Source organism: Erpetoichthys calabaricus, chromosome 6 (genome assembly GCF_900747795.2).
Source record: "Erpetoichthys calabaricus chromosome 6, fErpCal1.3, whole genome shotgun sequence".
Taxonomy (NCBI): Eukaryota; Metazoa; Chordata; class Cladistia; order Polypteriformes; family Polypteridae; genus Erpetoichthys; species Erpetoichthys calabaricus.
Genome location: NC_041399.2, coordinates 2,922,531 through 2,936,943, shown reverse-complemented (window position 1 = coordinate 2,936,943; position 14,413 = coordinate 2,922,531). Strand labels below are relative to the sequence as shown.

The window sequence follows — 14,413 nt, the reverse complement described above, 5'->3', positions numbered from 1 at the left end:
GACGAGGACGGCCTTTGGGGATGAGAGACGGGATGAGGACGGCCTTTGTACCGTCAGTGCGGGGCAGATAAGAGCGTCGGTGGGGTGGTGAAAGTCACAAGGCAGCCGAGATCTCAAATGGCCTGCCGGGTGGATCATTGAAAGCTTTAGATGGCAATAAAAGAGCCAGTTAAGCGTTTTAGGTAATGTTTAAGTGGAGAGGGGGCACTCAGACATGATACTCACGGGACCAGCGGGGGGCACTTTGAGCAGGTGACAGGAGTCACACGGTGGGCCAAACAGTGGAGGAGCAGCGCTGCTGACTCACACCCGATAAGAGATCGGGGTTCAAATCTCAGCCTGGGGGCTCTCTGGGTGGGCTCTGCGTGTTCTCCTTGTCATCGGGGACTCAAACACGATGTCACACTTCACTTTCTCGGCTGACGCTTCGATCCAATCAGAGCCCAGACAAGTGAAGTGACTTCATCGGGGTCGCACCGTGGTGTCAGCAGTGGGATTTGAAGTTCATGAAATCAAGTCCTGGCTCCAAATCCAGGCCTGGTCGCTGTCTGCATAGAGTTTAACGCTCTCCGTTCTCCTGTACGGCCTTCTCGTGTGGGGTTCAAACCTCAACCTGGTCACTCACTACTCTGTGGGGTCTGCAGGTTCTCCCTGTGGCTTCCATCACAAAGAATCGAGTCCTGGGTTCAAATTCCGGCCTATTCTTCTCTTTGTCTTCTGCTTGTGTCTTTACAGGCAAATCCTCCGGGACTCAAACACAATCCAGTCCTGGGTTCAAATCCTGACCTCCTCATCACTGTCTCTGTGGGGTCTGCAGGTTCTCTTTGTGGACTTTCACTAGGAACTCAAATCTCTACAGACGTTGTGTGTTCTCCTTGCATCCTTATGGCCTTGGGTTCAAATCCCATCCTGGTCACTTGCTCTCTCTCTGTGCGGTCTGCAGGTTCTCTCTGTGGCTTTCATCACAGAGTCGAGTCCTGGGTTCAAATGGTTGATTCTTCGTGTTCTGCTTGTGTCTTTATAGGTTAAACATCAGTCCTGGGTTCAAATCTCTATAGACGTTGTGTGTTCTCTTTGCATTCGTTTCATCCGGGTCATGGGTTCAATTTCCAGCCTGGTCACTCTGCATGTTCTCCCAGTGGCTTTCATCACAAATTCTAAAAAAATTGAGTCCTGGGTTCAAATTCCAGCCTATTCCACTCTTTGTTGATTCCTCGTGTTCTACTTGTGTCTTTACAGGCAAATCATCAGAGACTCAAACGCAATCCAGTCCTGGGTTCAAATCCTTATAGACGTTGTGTGTTCTCCTTGCATCCTTTTCATCCAGGCCTTGGGTTCAAATCCCAGCCTGGTCACTCGCTCTCTCTCTGTGGGGTCTGCATGTTCTCCCTGTGGCTTTCATCACAAATTCTAAAGAATCCAGTCCTGGGTTCAAATCCTGACCTCCTTTTCACTGTCTCTGTGAAGTCTGCAGGTTCTCTTTGTGGGCTTTCACTAGGAACTCAGATCTCTATAGACGTTGTGTGTTCTCCTTGAATCCTTATGGCCTTGGGTTCAAATCCCAGCCTGGTCACTCACTCTCTCTCTGTGGAGTCTGCATGTTCTCCCTGTGGCTTTCATCACAAATTCTAAAGCATCGAGCCCTGGGTTCAAATTTCAGCCTATTCCACTCTTTGTCGATTCTTTGTGTTCTACTTGTGTCTTTACAGGCAAAACACCAAGAACTCAAAAATGTTCCAGTCCTGGGTTCAAATCTCTATAGACGTTGTGTGTTCTCCTTGCATCCTTATGGCCTTTTCCTCCAATCCCAGCCTGGTCACTCGCTCGCTCGCTCTCTCTCGGGGGTCTGCAGGTTCCCCCTGTGGTCTTTTTTAAATGTTTTTTTGACCCCCTCATCACATTCTTTGACTTCATCAGGGTCTCAAGTAAAATCAAGTCGTGGGTTCAGCTCCTGCCTTGCTCTGGCTCTCAGTCTGTGTGGGGGTCTCCATGTTCTGGCGGTGTCTTTGTGCTGGCACCCTATGCAGGGTTTGCTCCTGCCCTGTGCCCGAGGCTGACAGGATGGGCTTGTAGTCCTTTGAGGTCTCTGAAGACGTGTCGACACGCTGGGGTACACGGGGGGGGGGGGGGTCCAGCAGACCCCCAGTCAGCTATCCTCAGGCTCAGTATTCAACAAGGCTGTAGGCTTGATGATCAGGCTCCACCCTTGGCCACGCCTCCTCGCCACTCCCACCCTCGCTGGCCCCTCCTGTTTTTTTCTTACCGTTTGGTTGTTTTCCTCACCGTTGCCCCGTCCGGCGGCTGAGGGTCTGGCAGATGTTGTGCCAGGCTGTGCTTTCCGAGATGCCCCTTTGGTTTTGGGACTTGTTTGTATGATTGTCCTGCCGATGCCATTCTGCCACTTATCGGGTTTGCGCTCTTTTTCATTTTCTTCCTCGCCTGCCTGTTCTCTACGTGGGGACGCCGCGTCATTTCGGTTTGTCGTCTTTCCACCCCACCATTCATTTTGCTTATTAAAGGCGACGCCATTGCTCTTCTGATCTGGACTCCCATTGACATTTTCACAGCCATTTCTGTGGTCTGTGAAGAAATAATGAGATCATCTTGGGGGGGGGGGGGGGGGGGGGGTTTGGAGACCCCAACATTTTGTGATTCTCAATTTGATGAAACTTTAATATCATTACAATTAAAACACAGACAGACACACAAAACATCAGTCTTAGGGGTCCCTGACCACGCAGGCCCCCCCGTGTTTAACACATGTAAACGGGAATGGCGGCGAAACCCACCCCGCAGAATTGTAGGTTATGACAGCAAAACTGGAGAGGGGGGCCGATAACGAAATGATGAATACAACGGGACTGATGAGACCCCCCTTGTGGAATTCGACTCATCATTTGTGATTTTTTTGTTGAGGTGCCCGCCGTCTCACCCGGTGCCACTTACGCCACGTTATGCCAACTTTCACATTCGCATCCGTTGCGCTCAGCATGGGAGGCCATCAGCCACCTTCAGTAGAGACGCACGACCAGCGAACACCAGGACAACGAAGACATCTTTATTAGAAAACGTTAAAAGCGCCGGACCCCCCCGAGCTTCACTCCACCATGAGCTGAATGAGCCGGCCGACCAGATGCACGTTCAGACTGTTTCCTAAGAGTCGATATCGCTGCTTTAGTGTCGTCTTCTGGGGAAAACCTGCAAACAAGAAGAAAAGACACAAATTAGAAAAGCGAAAAACGTCAAAAGACAGGGACGTAGGGGGGGGGGGGGGCGGAAAGAGCTGCCAGTCTCCAAATGATGGCGCAGTGGGTATGGCTGGGCTGTGAACAACACAATCGGACTTCACTGTCACTTGTCGGGGTGCTGAGGACCTCTGAATTGTTCTTTTGTGTCACACACACACACACACACACGTGGGCTTGAGACACGACCTGAGGACCCGAGACCAGGGTGGGTGCTGTGGCCTAATGCTTCCGCTCCGCCCCCCACAGATCAGATGACCTCACTTCCAGGTCACAGTTCACTGGCCCCGCCCCCTTTCCAGCCTTCCTTCTTCTTAAGGAGATCAGCCGCCATTTTGAAGGCGGTCTACCTCTGGACGGTGGTCTCACCAGTTTCCTCCCTCGTTGTTGTTGTTGTTTTGCCAGGGCTTCACCCCCACGCTGCCCCAGCCCTTCATCTTCTTCCTCTGTGGTTTGTTTCACACGTGCTCTTCTTCTTCTTTGTATTAAGTAGAATCCGGGCTGGAAGTGCGGCCAGAGCCAAGCACCGAGTAAACGGTCCGAGTACCTGAGGCCAGGTGAGACTTATTTTATTTTCTCTTTTGTTATTCAGGGGTATCAAGAGTTGAAGGAGAAAATAAAAATACAGTCACGAGATGAATGACAGCACCGTCTGGGACCCTCCATCTGACCGTATGTCAGTGACAATGTGGCTCTGTGGGTCTGCGGAGGGTCACCGGTACGCATATTTAACTGTCAGTATGGAGAACCGCAAACTGATCTTCAAGACTTGGTGTCCACACACGGGGTCCATGTAGGGAGTGTTTGTCACCCACTGGATCAGTGGGCCGCAGGTTACCGTCGTTTGTTGACAAATGGGTCACGGTGGGTCATCTAAGATGGGGTTTCTCAACCCAGGTGGTAACTGATGGGTCACAAGGGGCTCACCTAAGCCAGTGTTTCTCAAACCCCTTGGGTTGCGGGTTGCCATTGTTGGTTCATCACATTTGAGTTACGGTGGGTCATCTAAATGGATGGCAGTGCTGAGCGTTAGGTTTCCCCGGTTCTAAGTGAGCTTCTTTCACCAAAGTGGACCCCCAGATTGCACTTCTTTCACCAAAGTGGACCCCCAGATTGCACTTCTTTCACCAAAGTGGACCCCCTGATTGTGCTTCTTTCACCAAAGTGGACCCCCAGATTGCGCTTCTTTCACCAAAGTGGACCCCCAGATTGCACTTCTTTCACCAAAGTGGACCCCCAGATTGCGCTTCTTTCACCAAAGTGGACCCCCTGATTGCACTTCTTTCACCAAAGTGGACCCCCAGATTGCGCTTCTTTCACCAAAGTGGACCCCCAGATTGCGCTTCTTTCACCAAAGTGGACCCCTGATTGCAAGTCTTTCACCAAAGTGGACCCCCTGATTGCGCTTCTTTCACCAAAGTGGACCCCCTGATTGCACTTCTTTCACCAAAGTGGACCCCCTGATTGCGCTTCTTTCACCAAAGTGGACCCCCTGATTGCGCTTCTTTCACCAAAGTGGACCCCCTGATTGCGCTTTTTTCACCAAAGTGGACCCCCTGATTGCGTTTCTTTCACCAAAGTGGACCCCCTGATTGCGCTTCTTTCACCAAAGTGAACCCCCTGATTGCACGTCTTTCACCAAAGTGGTGGTCTGCAGTTACTGCCAGAGGGTCATCAATGAACTTGAAAAAGGAAAACTGAGTCACAGGAGTCGGAGGCATAAATGTTGAGGAGCACTGTGGTCAGGGGCGGCGGTGGGGGACGAATGCATCGGCCAACATGGAGAGGTGCGGATCAAAACAAACAGAAAAGGGCCCACCAAGAGGTGGTAAACATAAGAGAGACCCTGAGCAATAATAATATTATTAATAATAACAATAATAATAAAAGATTTACTCCCGTGGCTGGTTTTGGTAATTTCTAGAACGTCACTACACTGTCGTCCTCCTACGGCCCCCCAGCTGTAATAGGAATCACCTCAACTCGGTCGGCCATAACTGGGCACATAAACGCCATTGGAATGATTTTAGCACAAGGCCGCTACTCGTGAAAAGACGTGAAGGGGTCTGCCCGTTGGTGGGGTCTTGCCATGTGCCTGGTGCTGCCCTGATAGTTCCATGCAACAGAGGTGGGCTTAGTAAGTGGACAGATGGCTTTGTGGAGGCGCCCCAGGGACTAAGAGGTCACTTCTGACTGACCAGAAGAGCAGACTAAGGATCTGCTGGTCATGCTGGTCATGGAGACGACCATCGACTGGTGGGACTGAAGGAGAGAAGATGGTGAAGTGACAAGGTGGGTACAGAGCCACCCACAACTCTCTACGTTTATACAGATTAACAATAACACTTTACACTGGAGACACTGGGGAAAAGGTCTACCCACTGATCATCTATTTATTTATCTCTGATAATAGTGATTCTAAACTGGCCCTAGTGTGTGCTTGGTGTGTGTGTGTGTGTGTGTGTGTCCTGCAGTGGGTTGGCACCCTGCCCGGGATTGGTTCCTGCCTTGTGCCCTGTGTTGGCTGAGATTGGCTCCAGCTGACCCCCATGACCCTGTGTTCGGATTCAGCGGGTTGGAACATGGATGGAAGGATGATGATGAGCCATTTCTGTGTGTGTCTCTCTTTATCCCTCTGATGCTATCAACTCCACAATTGAAATCGTAACAATGATAATAAAACGTTTTATTTCTATCACACCTTTCCATGTTCAAAACACTTCAGAAAACATTAACCTTTAAAATGAAAAGTGGGCCAGGAATCCTGTAAACAAGTCCATCCATTTTCTAAACCCACCTAATCCACAGCTGGTTTGGGGGGCAGCCGGAGCCTTTCCCAGAAACCAACAGGCACAGGCAGGAAAAGCACCTGGACAGGGTGCCAGCGGGGTGAACACACACACACACACACACACACACACACACACACACACACACAGTGCCAGTCCGCCTAACCCACAAATCACTGCAGCATTCGACGACCTGCTTGGTCCATTATGGGTCACAGAGTCACAAGGTGGGCACTAACCCAGACCACGATGCCAGTCCGCAGCTTGGCACACTCGGTGATGCAGAGGCACAAACTAACCTGGCATGTGAAAGCACCTGGAGACACAGGGGAAGAGGTCAGTGGGCCAGGAGCTGCGTCCACACTTTTAGTGGCACAAGTTGTCCCCCCCCCACCACACACACACACACACATCCTGTGACTGTCATTTATGGCAGCAGGTCAATGTGTGACTGAGGTGTTGCATTAAGTGCCTTTAAACTTCCACCAAAGCCATTAACAAGTGCCCTGATGTTAGAGGAGAGCAGCTTTAATGACACAGATGACAGGGGTCACCATCAGTTAAGAGGAACTAATTAACATGGGGGGGTGGGGTGGGGTGGGGGGCAAAGATTTACTTGCTGTTCAGCTTGAAGAGTTCACACCAGAGTTTAATTGGCTGATGGCAGATGGAGAAGCAACACAACAGCTGACCTGACATGAGAGGAGGACGACACCAGGCAAGGGGGCACCAAACCCGGCTTAGTGGGCTTGGGGTTCTCCTATCACTTACTGAGGTGTGGACAACACACCACAGAAATGAAAAGGCTGCTGAGGACCTTCTACCTGCACAGAGTGGACAGGGTGCCCTTCTACATTCTGGTCTCCACGGAGAGTAACGTTACATCTCATTTACTTAGTTGGCTGACTTACAACATCTGGGATGCCATCTGGGACGCCAGTGTGTCCTTTGTTTGTGCCCAGTGAAGCAACTCATGATTTGAGGTCCAAAGTCTTAACCACTACACCACACTGCACACCGTAACACCAGACACCAGAATGAGGGAGAGACCCTGGACTAAGGGAGGACTGCAGCAAGAAACAGGAGGAAGAGAAAATTAAAGGTAGAGTAGGTGTGACACAATGACATCGGGCCAAGATGGCTTCGGTCACTAGTGTGACTCTGCAGTGACACCTGGTTCTGCTCAGCACTGTGCTTGTGTGTTCGAAAATATGGCTGCTGGAGCAAAAGAACTTCAGTTCAGAGATCAATAAAGTAAATAAATATACACTTAATAACTGACAATCATATAGCGCCTTTGTGATCCAGCCATCCTCTCATCACATGGTACCTTTGCAATCCATCAATGATATAATAGCTTCCACATCTAACTGTATATGATATAGTAGCTTTCTCATTGATCTCTTTATCCATCTGTCAATCATATGGTGCCTTTCACATCTATGTATTTATCACTTATATAGTGCCATGGCTGTGTATCTCTCTCTCAGACTATCACAAAGTGCTCTTCTTATCTACCTGTCACATGCTACGTTTTCTGTCTATGCTGTATATGATATTGTGCCTTTCCAGTTTATTAATTCAATCACTTATACAGTGCCTTTCATATCTATATTCCATCCTATGGTACTTTTCCTATCTATATACAGTATGACATAGTAGTGTCTTCTACCTCAGAGCTAGTGTGCCTTTCACATTCACCCATTTATTATATGGCGCCTTTCATGTAATTTGTGTTTATACCAGAGTGTATCAATCTAACAACTCTATGCGTTATATAGTGTCTTTCACGTCTATCTATCTGTTATGTCAGACACATGGAATAAGTGACAGGGAGTGTGGTACACAGGAGGACCTGGTGTTATTACTCAACCTGATGTTATTTTAGAAGAAATTAGTGGGTAGGACTGGTGAGCTGTGTTGGGCTAAATGGCCTGCTCTCATCCAGATTGATCTAATGGTCCAACGTTATCTAGTGCCTTGCACATCCATCTATCTATCTATCTATCTATCTATCTATCTATCTATCTATCTATCTATCTATCTATCTATCTATCTATCTATCTATCTATCTATCTATCTATCTATCTATTATATAGTGCCTTTCACATCTATCTATTTATCTATCTATTATATAGTGCCTTTCTTATCTATCTATCTATCTATCTATCTATCTATCTATCTATCTATCTATCTATCTATCTATCTATCTATCTAGTGCCTTTCATATTTATTATATAGTGCCTTTCTTATCTATCTATTTATCTATCTGTCTATCTATTATATAGTGCCTCTTATCTATCTATCTATCTATCTATCTATCTATCTATCTATCTATCTATCTATCTATCTATCTATCTATCTATCTATCTATCTATTATATAGTGCCTTTCACATCTATCTATCTATCTATTATATAGTGCCTTTCACATCTATCTATCTATCTACAGTGGTGTGAAAAACTATTTGCCCCCTTCCTGATTTCTTATTCTTTTGCATGTTTGTCACACAAAATGTTTCTGATCATCAAACACATTTAACCATTAGTCAAATATAACACAAGTAAACACAAAATGCAGTTTTTAAATGATGGTGTTATTATTTAGGGAGAAAAAAAATCCAAACCTACATGGCCCTGTGTGAAAAAGTAATTGCCCCCTTGTTAAAAAATAACCTAACTGTGGTGTATCACACCTGAGTTCAATTCCGTAGCCACCCCCAGGCCTGATTACTGCCACACCTGTTTTCAATCAAGAAATCACTTAAATAGGAGCTGCCTGACACAGAGAAGTAGACCAAAAGCACCTCAAAAGCTAGACATCATGCCAAGATCCAAAGAAATTCAGGAACAAATGAGAACAGAAGTAATTGAGATCTATCAGTCTGGTAAAGGTTATAAAACCATTTCTAAAGCTTTGGGACTCCAGCGAACCACAGTGAGAGCCATTATCCACAAATGGCAAAAACATGGAACAGTGGTGAACCTTCCCAGGAGTGGCCGGCCGACCAAAATTACCCCAAGAGCGCAGAGACGACTCATCTGAGAGGTCACAAAAGACCCCAGGACAACGTCTAAAGAACTGCAGGCCTCACTTGCCTCAATTAAGGTCAGTGTTCACGACTCCACCATAAGAAAGAGAGTGGGCAAAAACGGCCTGCATGGCAGATTTCCAAGACGCAAACCACTGTTAAGCAAAAAGAACATTAGGGCTCGTCTCAATTTTGCTAAGAAACATCTCAATGATTTCCAAGACTTTTGGGAAAATACCTTGTGGACTGATGAGACAAAAGTTGAACTTTTTGGAAGGCAAATGTCCCGTTACATCTGGCGTAAAAGGAACACAGCATTTCAGAAAAAGAACATCATACCAACAGTAAAATATGGTGGTGGTAGTGTGATGGTCTGGGGTTGTTTTGCTGCTTCAGGACCTGGAAGGCTTGCTGTGATAGATGGAACCATGAATTCTACTGTCTACCAAAAAAATCCTGAAGGAGAATGTCCGGCCATCTGTTCGTCAACTCAAGCTGAAGCGATCTTGGGTGCTGCAACAGGACAATGACCCAAAACACACCAGCAAATCCACCTCTGAATGGCTGAGAAAAACAAAATGAAGACTTTGGAGTGGCCTAGTCAAAGTCCTGACCTGAATCCAATTGAGATGCTATGGCATGACCTTAAAAAGGCGGTTCATGCTAGAAAACCCTCAAATAAAGCTGAATTACAACAATTTTGCAAAGATGAGTGGGCCAAAATTCCTCCAGAGCGCTGTAAAAGACTCATTGCAAGTTATCGCAAACGCTTGATTGCAGTTATTGCTGCTAAGGGTGGCCCAACCAGTTATTAGGTTCAGGGGGGCAATTACTTTTTCACACAGGGCCATGTAGGTTTGGATTTTTTTTTCTCCCTAAATAATAAAAACCACCATTTACAAACTGCATTTTGTGTTTACTTGTGTTTATATTTGACTAATGGTTAAATGTGTTTGATGATCAGAAACATTTTGTGTGACAAACATGCAAAAGAATAAGAAATCAGGAAGGGGGCAAATAGTTTTTCACACCACTGTATCTATCTATCTATCTATCTATCTATCTATCTATCTATCTATCTATCTATCTATCTATCTATCTATCTATTTAGTGCCTTTTATATTTATTATATAGTGCCTTTCTTATCTATCTGTCTGTCTATCTATTATATAGTGCCTTTCTTATCTATCTATCTATCTATCTATCTATCTATCTATCTATCTATCTATCTATCTATCTATCTATCTATCTATCTATCTATCATCTAGTGCCTTTCTTATCTATCTATCTATCTATCTATCTAGTGCCTTTCATATTTATTATATAGTGGCTTTTCTATCTATCTATCTATCTATTATAGAGTGCCTTTCACATCTATTGCTCCATGATATAGCGCCTTACCTCTCTCTAAGTCTCATATAGTGCCTTTCCTGTTTATTCTTTGTCTCTCATACTCTCATATAGTGCCTTTCCTATCTGTTTATATCACTGTCTGACTCTCTAGCTATCTATCATATAGCACGTTTCTTATCTTTCAACCTATCAGTCAATCAATCAATTTCATGGTACTTCTCCTATCCCTATATGATATAGTGCCTTTCACATTTATTCATTTATCATATGAAGCATTTAATATCTATAATTACGAGCGCCCTTTATATGTATTTCATACCTGTGTATGTATTATAAACTACATTTCGCATCCATTCGTCTTTGACATGCTGCCTTTTATATCTAGCTATCTATTATATAGTGCCTTTCACATCTATATATCCATCACGTGGTATTTTTTCCTATTTATATACAGTATGATTTTGTGCCTTTCACATTTATTCATTTATTATATGGTGCTTTTCACTTCCGTCTATTCCTTAGCCCTGCTGAGGATGTTTGTGCCCACACCGGGGGGGCGCTGCTAGCCCATAAACAGAAGGACATTTAAGCGCCCAGTCTGGGAGCTGACCAGTGTGTCAGAGGCAGGCAGGGGTCCCAGGTGGTCCAGTCTGCTGGCATCTTCCTTTAGTCCTTTGACTTGGACCTTATCAGATATAAACCAGCTCTGACAAGGACGCCTCAGCCGGGGCTTCTCTTGGACAGGAAGATAAATTTGTACTGAAAGATGGACGACTCTTCTCTACACATGAACTGGGTGAGCGGAAGGTACAGCCTCGGTTACCAGGCACAGACAGATTCATGTGGCACATGTGTCACAAACAAGGCCAGCCATCAGACAAGCCCTGTGTGGATGACGAGCCCCTGTCACTCTGCTGCATGAATGTCATTAAAGACATTTGGTGCTTCAAATTTAAAATCATTTCCGTTCTGTGCTTGTCGTCCTCCTGCTCTATTGCTCGAGATGACAGCCAGACTGGTGGCTCTCAGGCTAAGGATCTCTGCTGGCATTTGAAGGGTTGCTGGTTTGAACCCCTGTTACTGCCAAAGGGGGTCCTACTCTGCTGAGCTCTTCAGCAAGGCCCTCACCCTGAAGCTGCTCCAATGGTGCCATACAATGGCTGACCCTGCACTCTGACCCCAAAGGGTAGGTGAAAACTAACAAATTCCTAATATAAGAAATTCTAGAAGGCGAAATAAAGAATAAAACAAAGAAATGAGAGCAGACCCAACGATTCTGTGCAGATTTCCACAGCTGATCCCATTGTCCTTGTGTACCTGCCCACTGAATTCCCTGGCACCAGAGACTCACCTCGGCCTGGTCCGTGACAGCTTTGGGGGCACAACATGTGAATATGCCATCAGTGGGGGGGGGGGGGGGGGGGGGCTGCACTTGTCTGAACTTAACAACTGGGAAAGACGGCTTATCAGCCACACCACCCAAGCCTTGTGCCCAGCTGAGGATTTAATCTTTATGGTTCCACAGAGTGGATGTGAACAGCAATTTAGCTCAGTTGGTAAAACAGTAACCATTAACCCGGGAGTGAAGAGCTGCGCCAGCGGGATCTCACCTGAGTGCTAAGGTGCACATATTCAGACTTGTTAAGCAGAAGAAAACCTTTGCTCCACAAATTAAAAAAAAAACAGGATGCTGATGGAGGTGAAAACAAAAAAAGAGAATTCACAGAAACAGAAACAGGAAGGCACCGCGGGCATCTGATAAGGGCCTAACCGGGCCTAAAGTGGCGCGGTCACAGCGGGGTATTACAGCTCACAGGAGGGGACTGGCACCGTCAACTGGTCTTATCACAGGAAATCAAAATGTGCTTCTCTGATTGGACTGTTTGTTTTTGTCCAGCGGTACTCAGCCCACAGCCTCACAACGAGCGGCCTCAGACCTTCAGGCAAAGTGCAACATTTGAGAAAAGGAAACCTGAGGGAGCAGACATGGCAGCTGAACTGACCAGCAAACCTGATGTGCCTTTCTAAATTGATTGGCAATTTGAATTAATCTGTCTACAGGTCAGGACAGGTTGGGGGGCATGCACTGGCACAGCTCATTGCTGCACCAACCACACGACGAAAGAGTTGGGGTCCTGGTTGACACCCCCCAGGCAGACTCGCAGTCCAGTCCCACCCATCTATCTGTCACAGCCAGGTATTACATGGGCGTCCCCTTGGCCTGGTCCAGCCACTCAGCTCCTCAACAATGAGGGTCACCCTCGGGTAATGGTGCCACATGGCCGTAGTGCTGTAACTGATGCTCCCTCACAATGCAAGTCATCTGCCTCATTCAGGACCCCATGAGCAACACAAAGTCATCTGTGATGTGACACTGCTGTGAAGTCGAGGTCACCCTGGGTCAACCGTAGCCCACAAGGCGGGGAAACACTGCAGTAGCCATCATCATGTAAAGAGCGCCAGGCTACAGATAAAGAGGGCAGAGCAGAATACAAACACCAACAAAGGGTGGCACTTCAATCACGTTTTAAATGAAAAGACCAACAGAAGTTAAACGTTGTTTTAAACATCAATGTGAGCGCTCGAAGGCTGTGCTCGGTTATAATATTTAAATATTTTGAGCTTCGGTAAAGTCTTAATTACCTCTCAGGGACAAATGAACTATTATCAGTCTATCTGTCTATTCTGAAAGGTGGCAGCCACGTCACCAAATCCAAAAGGCATCGCCAGGAACAAAAATGACCCATCCTGTTGGAAAACGAAGGAGAAAAACTCAAGCATTCTTCATATCAGTCTATTATACTGCATGGTGTCTTCCATCATATCTATCTATCTAATTTGATTATCCTGCCAACTACACTAAAATTAAAATCTAGCTATCCTATAGTGCCTTTCACATTGATCTATCTATCTATCTATCTATCTATCTATCTATCTATCTATCTATCTATCTATCTATCTATCTATCTATCTATCTATCTATCTATCTATCTATCTATCTATCTATCTATCTATCTATCTATCTATAATATAGTGCCTTTCATCTATCTATCTATCTATCTATCTATCTATCTATCTATCTATCTATCTATCTATCTATCTATCTATCTATCTATCTATCTATCTATCTATCTATCTATCTATCTATCTATCTATCTATCTATCTATCTATCAATCAAATAGTGGGCACAGTGGTGGCTCTGAGTCTAGGGGTCTGCATTGGCAATCAGAAGGTTACCAGTTCAAATCCTGTAAACACCAAACGTGACTCTATTTCGCTCGGCCCTTGACCTGCGATTGCTCCATTCCTGGGTATGACGTTAATCTGCACCCAGCCCTTAGACCACCTCTAAGAAGTGTTGTGGTTGTGCAGACTTCTTTCATTTAAGAATGATGGAGGCCACTGTGCTCTTGGAAACCTTCAAGGCTGCAGTCTTCTCGCAATCTGAGCATGTAATCCCCTTGAGCTCTTCGTGTGAGTTTTTGCTCAGTTCTCCAGACTATCTATCTATCTATAATATAGTGCCTTTCATCTATCTATCTATCTATCTATCTATCTATCTATCTATCTATCTATCTATCTATCTATCTATCTATCTATCTATCTATCTATCTATCTATCTATCTATCTATCTATCTATCTATCTATCTATCTATAATATAGTGCCTTTCCTAATCAGTCCAGTCAACTGAACTGACCACAGGTGGACTCCAAACATCTCAATGGTGATCGACAGAACGGGATGGCATATTCTAAGTGTGACAGTAAAGGATCTGAATTTGAGCGTCAGAGGGGTATTTTAGGTTTTTCATAAATTTGTAATCATTTCTCATATCCTGTTCTCGCTTTGTCATTCTGGGGTGGTGAGTGCTGTTTGATGAGAGAAAAAAAAATGAATTGAAAGGAATTTAGCACAAAACTGTAAGATAACAAACAGTGAGAAGTGAAGGGGTCTGCATACTCTGCGAGTGCACTGTATTTATAGATAAAGAGAT

The 14,413-nt window shown here is 45.6% G+C and overlaps 1 protein-coding gene across 1 annotated transcript in view; it reads right to left on the bottom strand.

Annotated features, from left to right (window-relative positions):
* Nucleotides 1-2,722: 2,722 nt before the first annotated feature.
* trdmt1 (tRNA aspartic acid methyltransferase 1) overlaps nt 2,723-14,413 on the bottom strand; it is a 127,354-nt gene continuing 115,663 nt past the window's right edge. Inside the window, exon 11 of the mRNA XM_028803363.2 lies at nt 2,723-3,198. Coding sequence (XP_028659196.2) covers nt 3,098-3,198 — 101 coding nt within the window. The 3' untranslated portion in view covers nt 2,723-3,097. The remainder of the gene's footprint in view (nt 3,199-14,413) is intronic.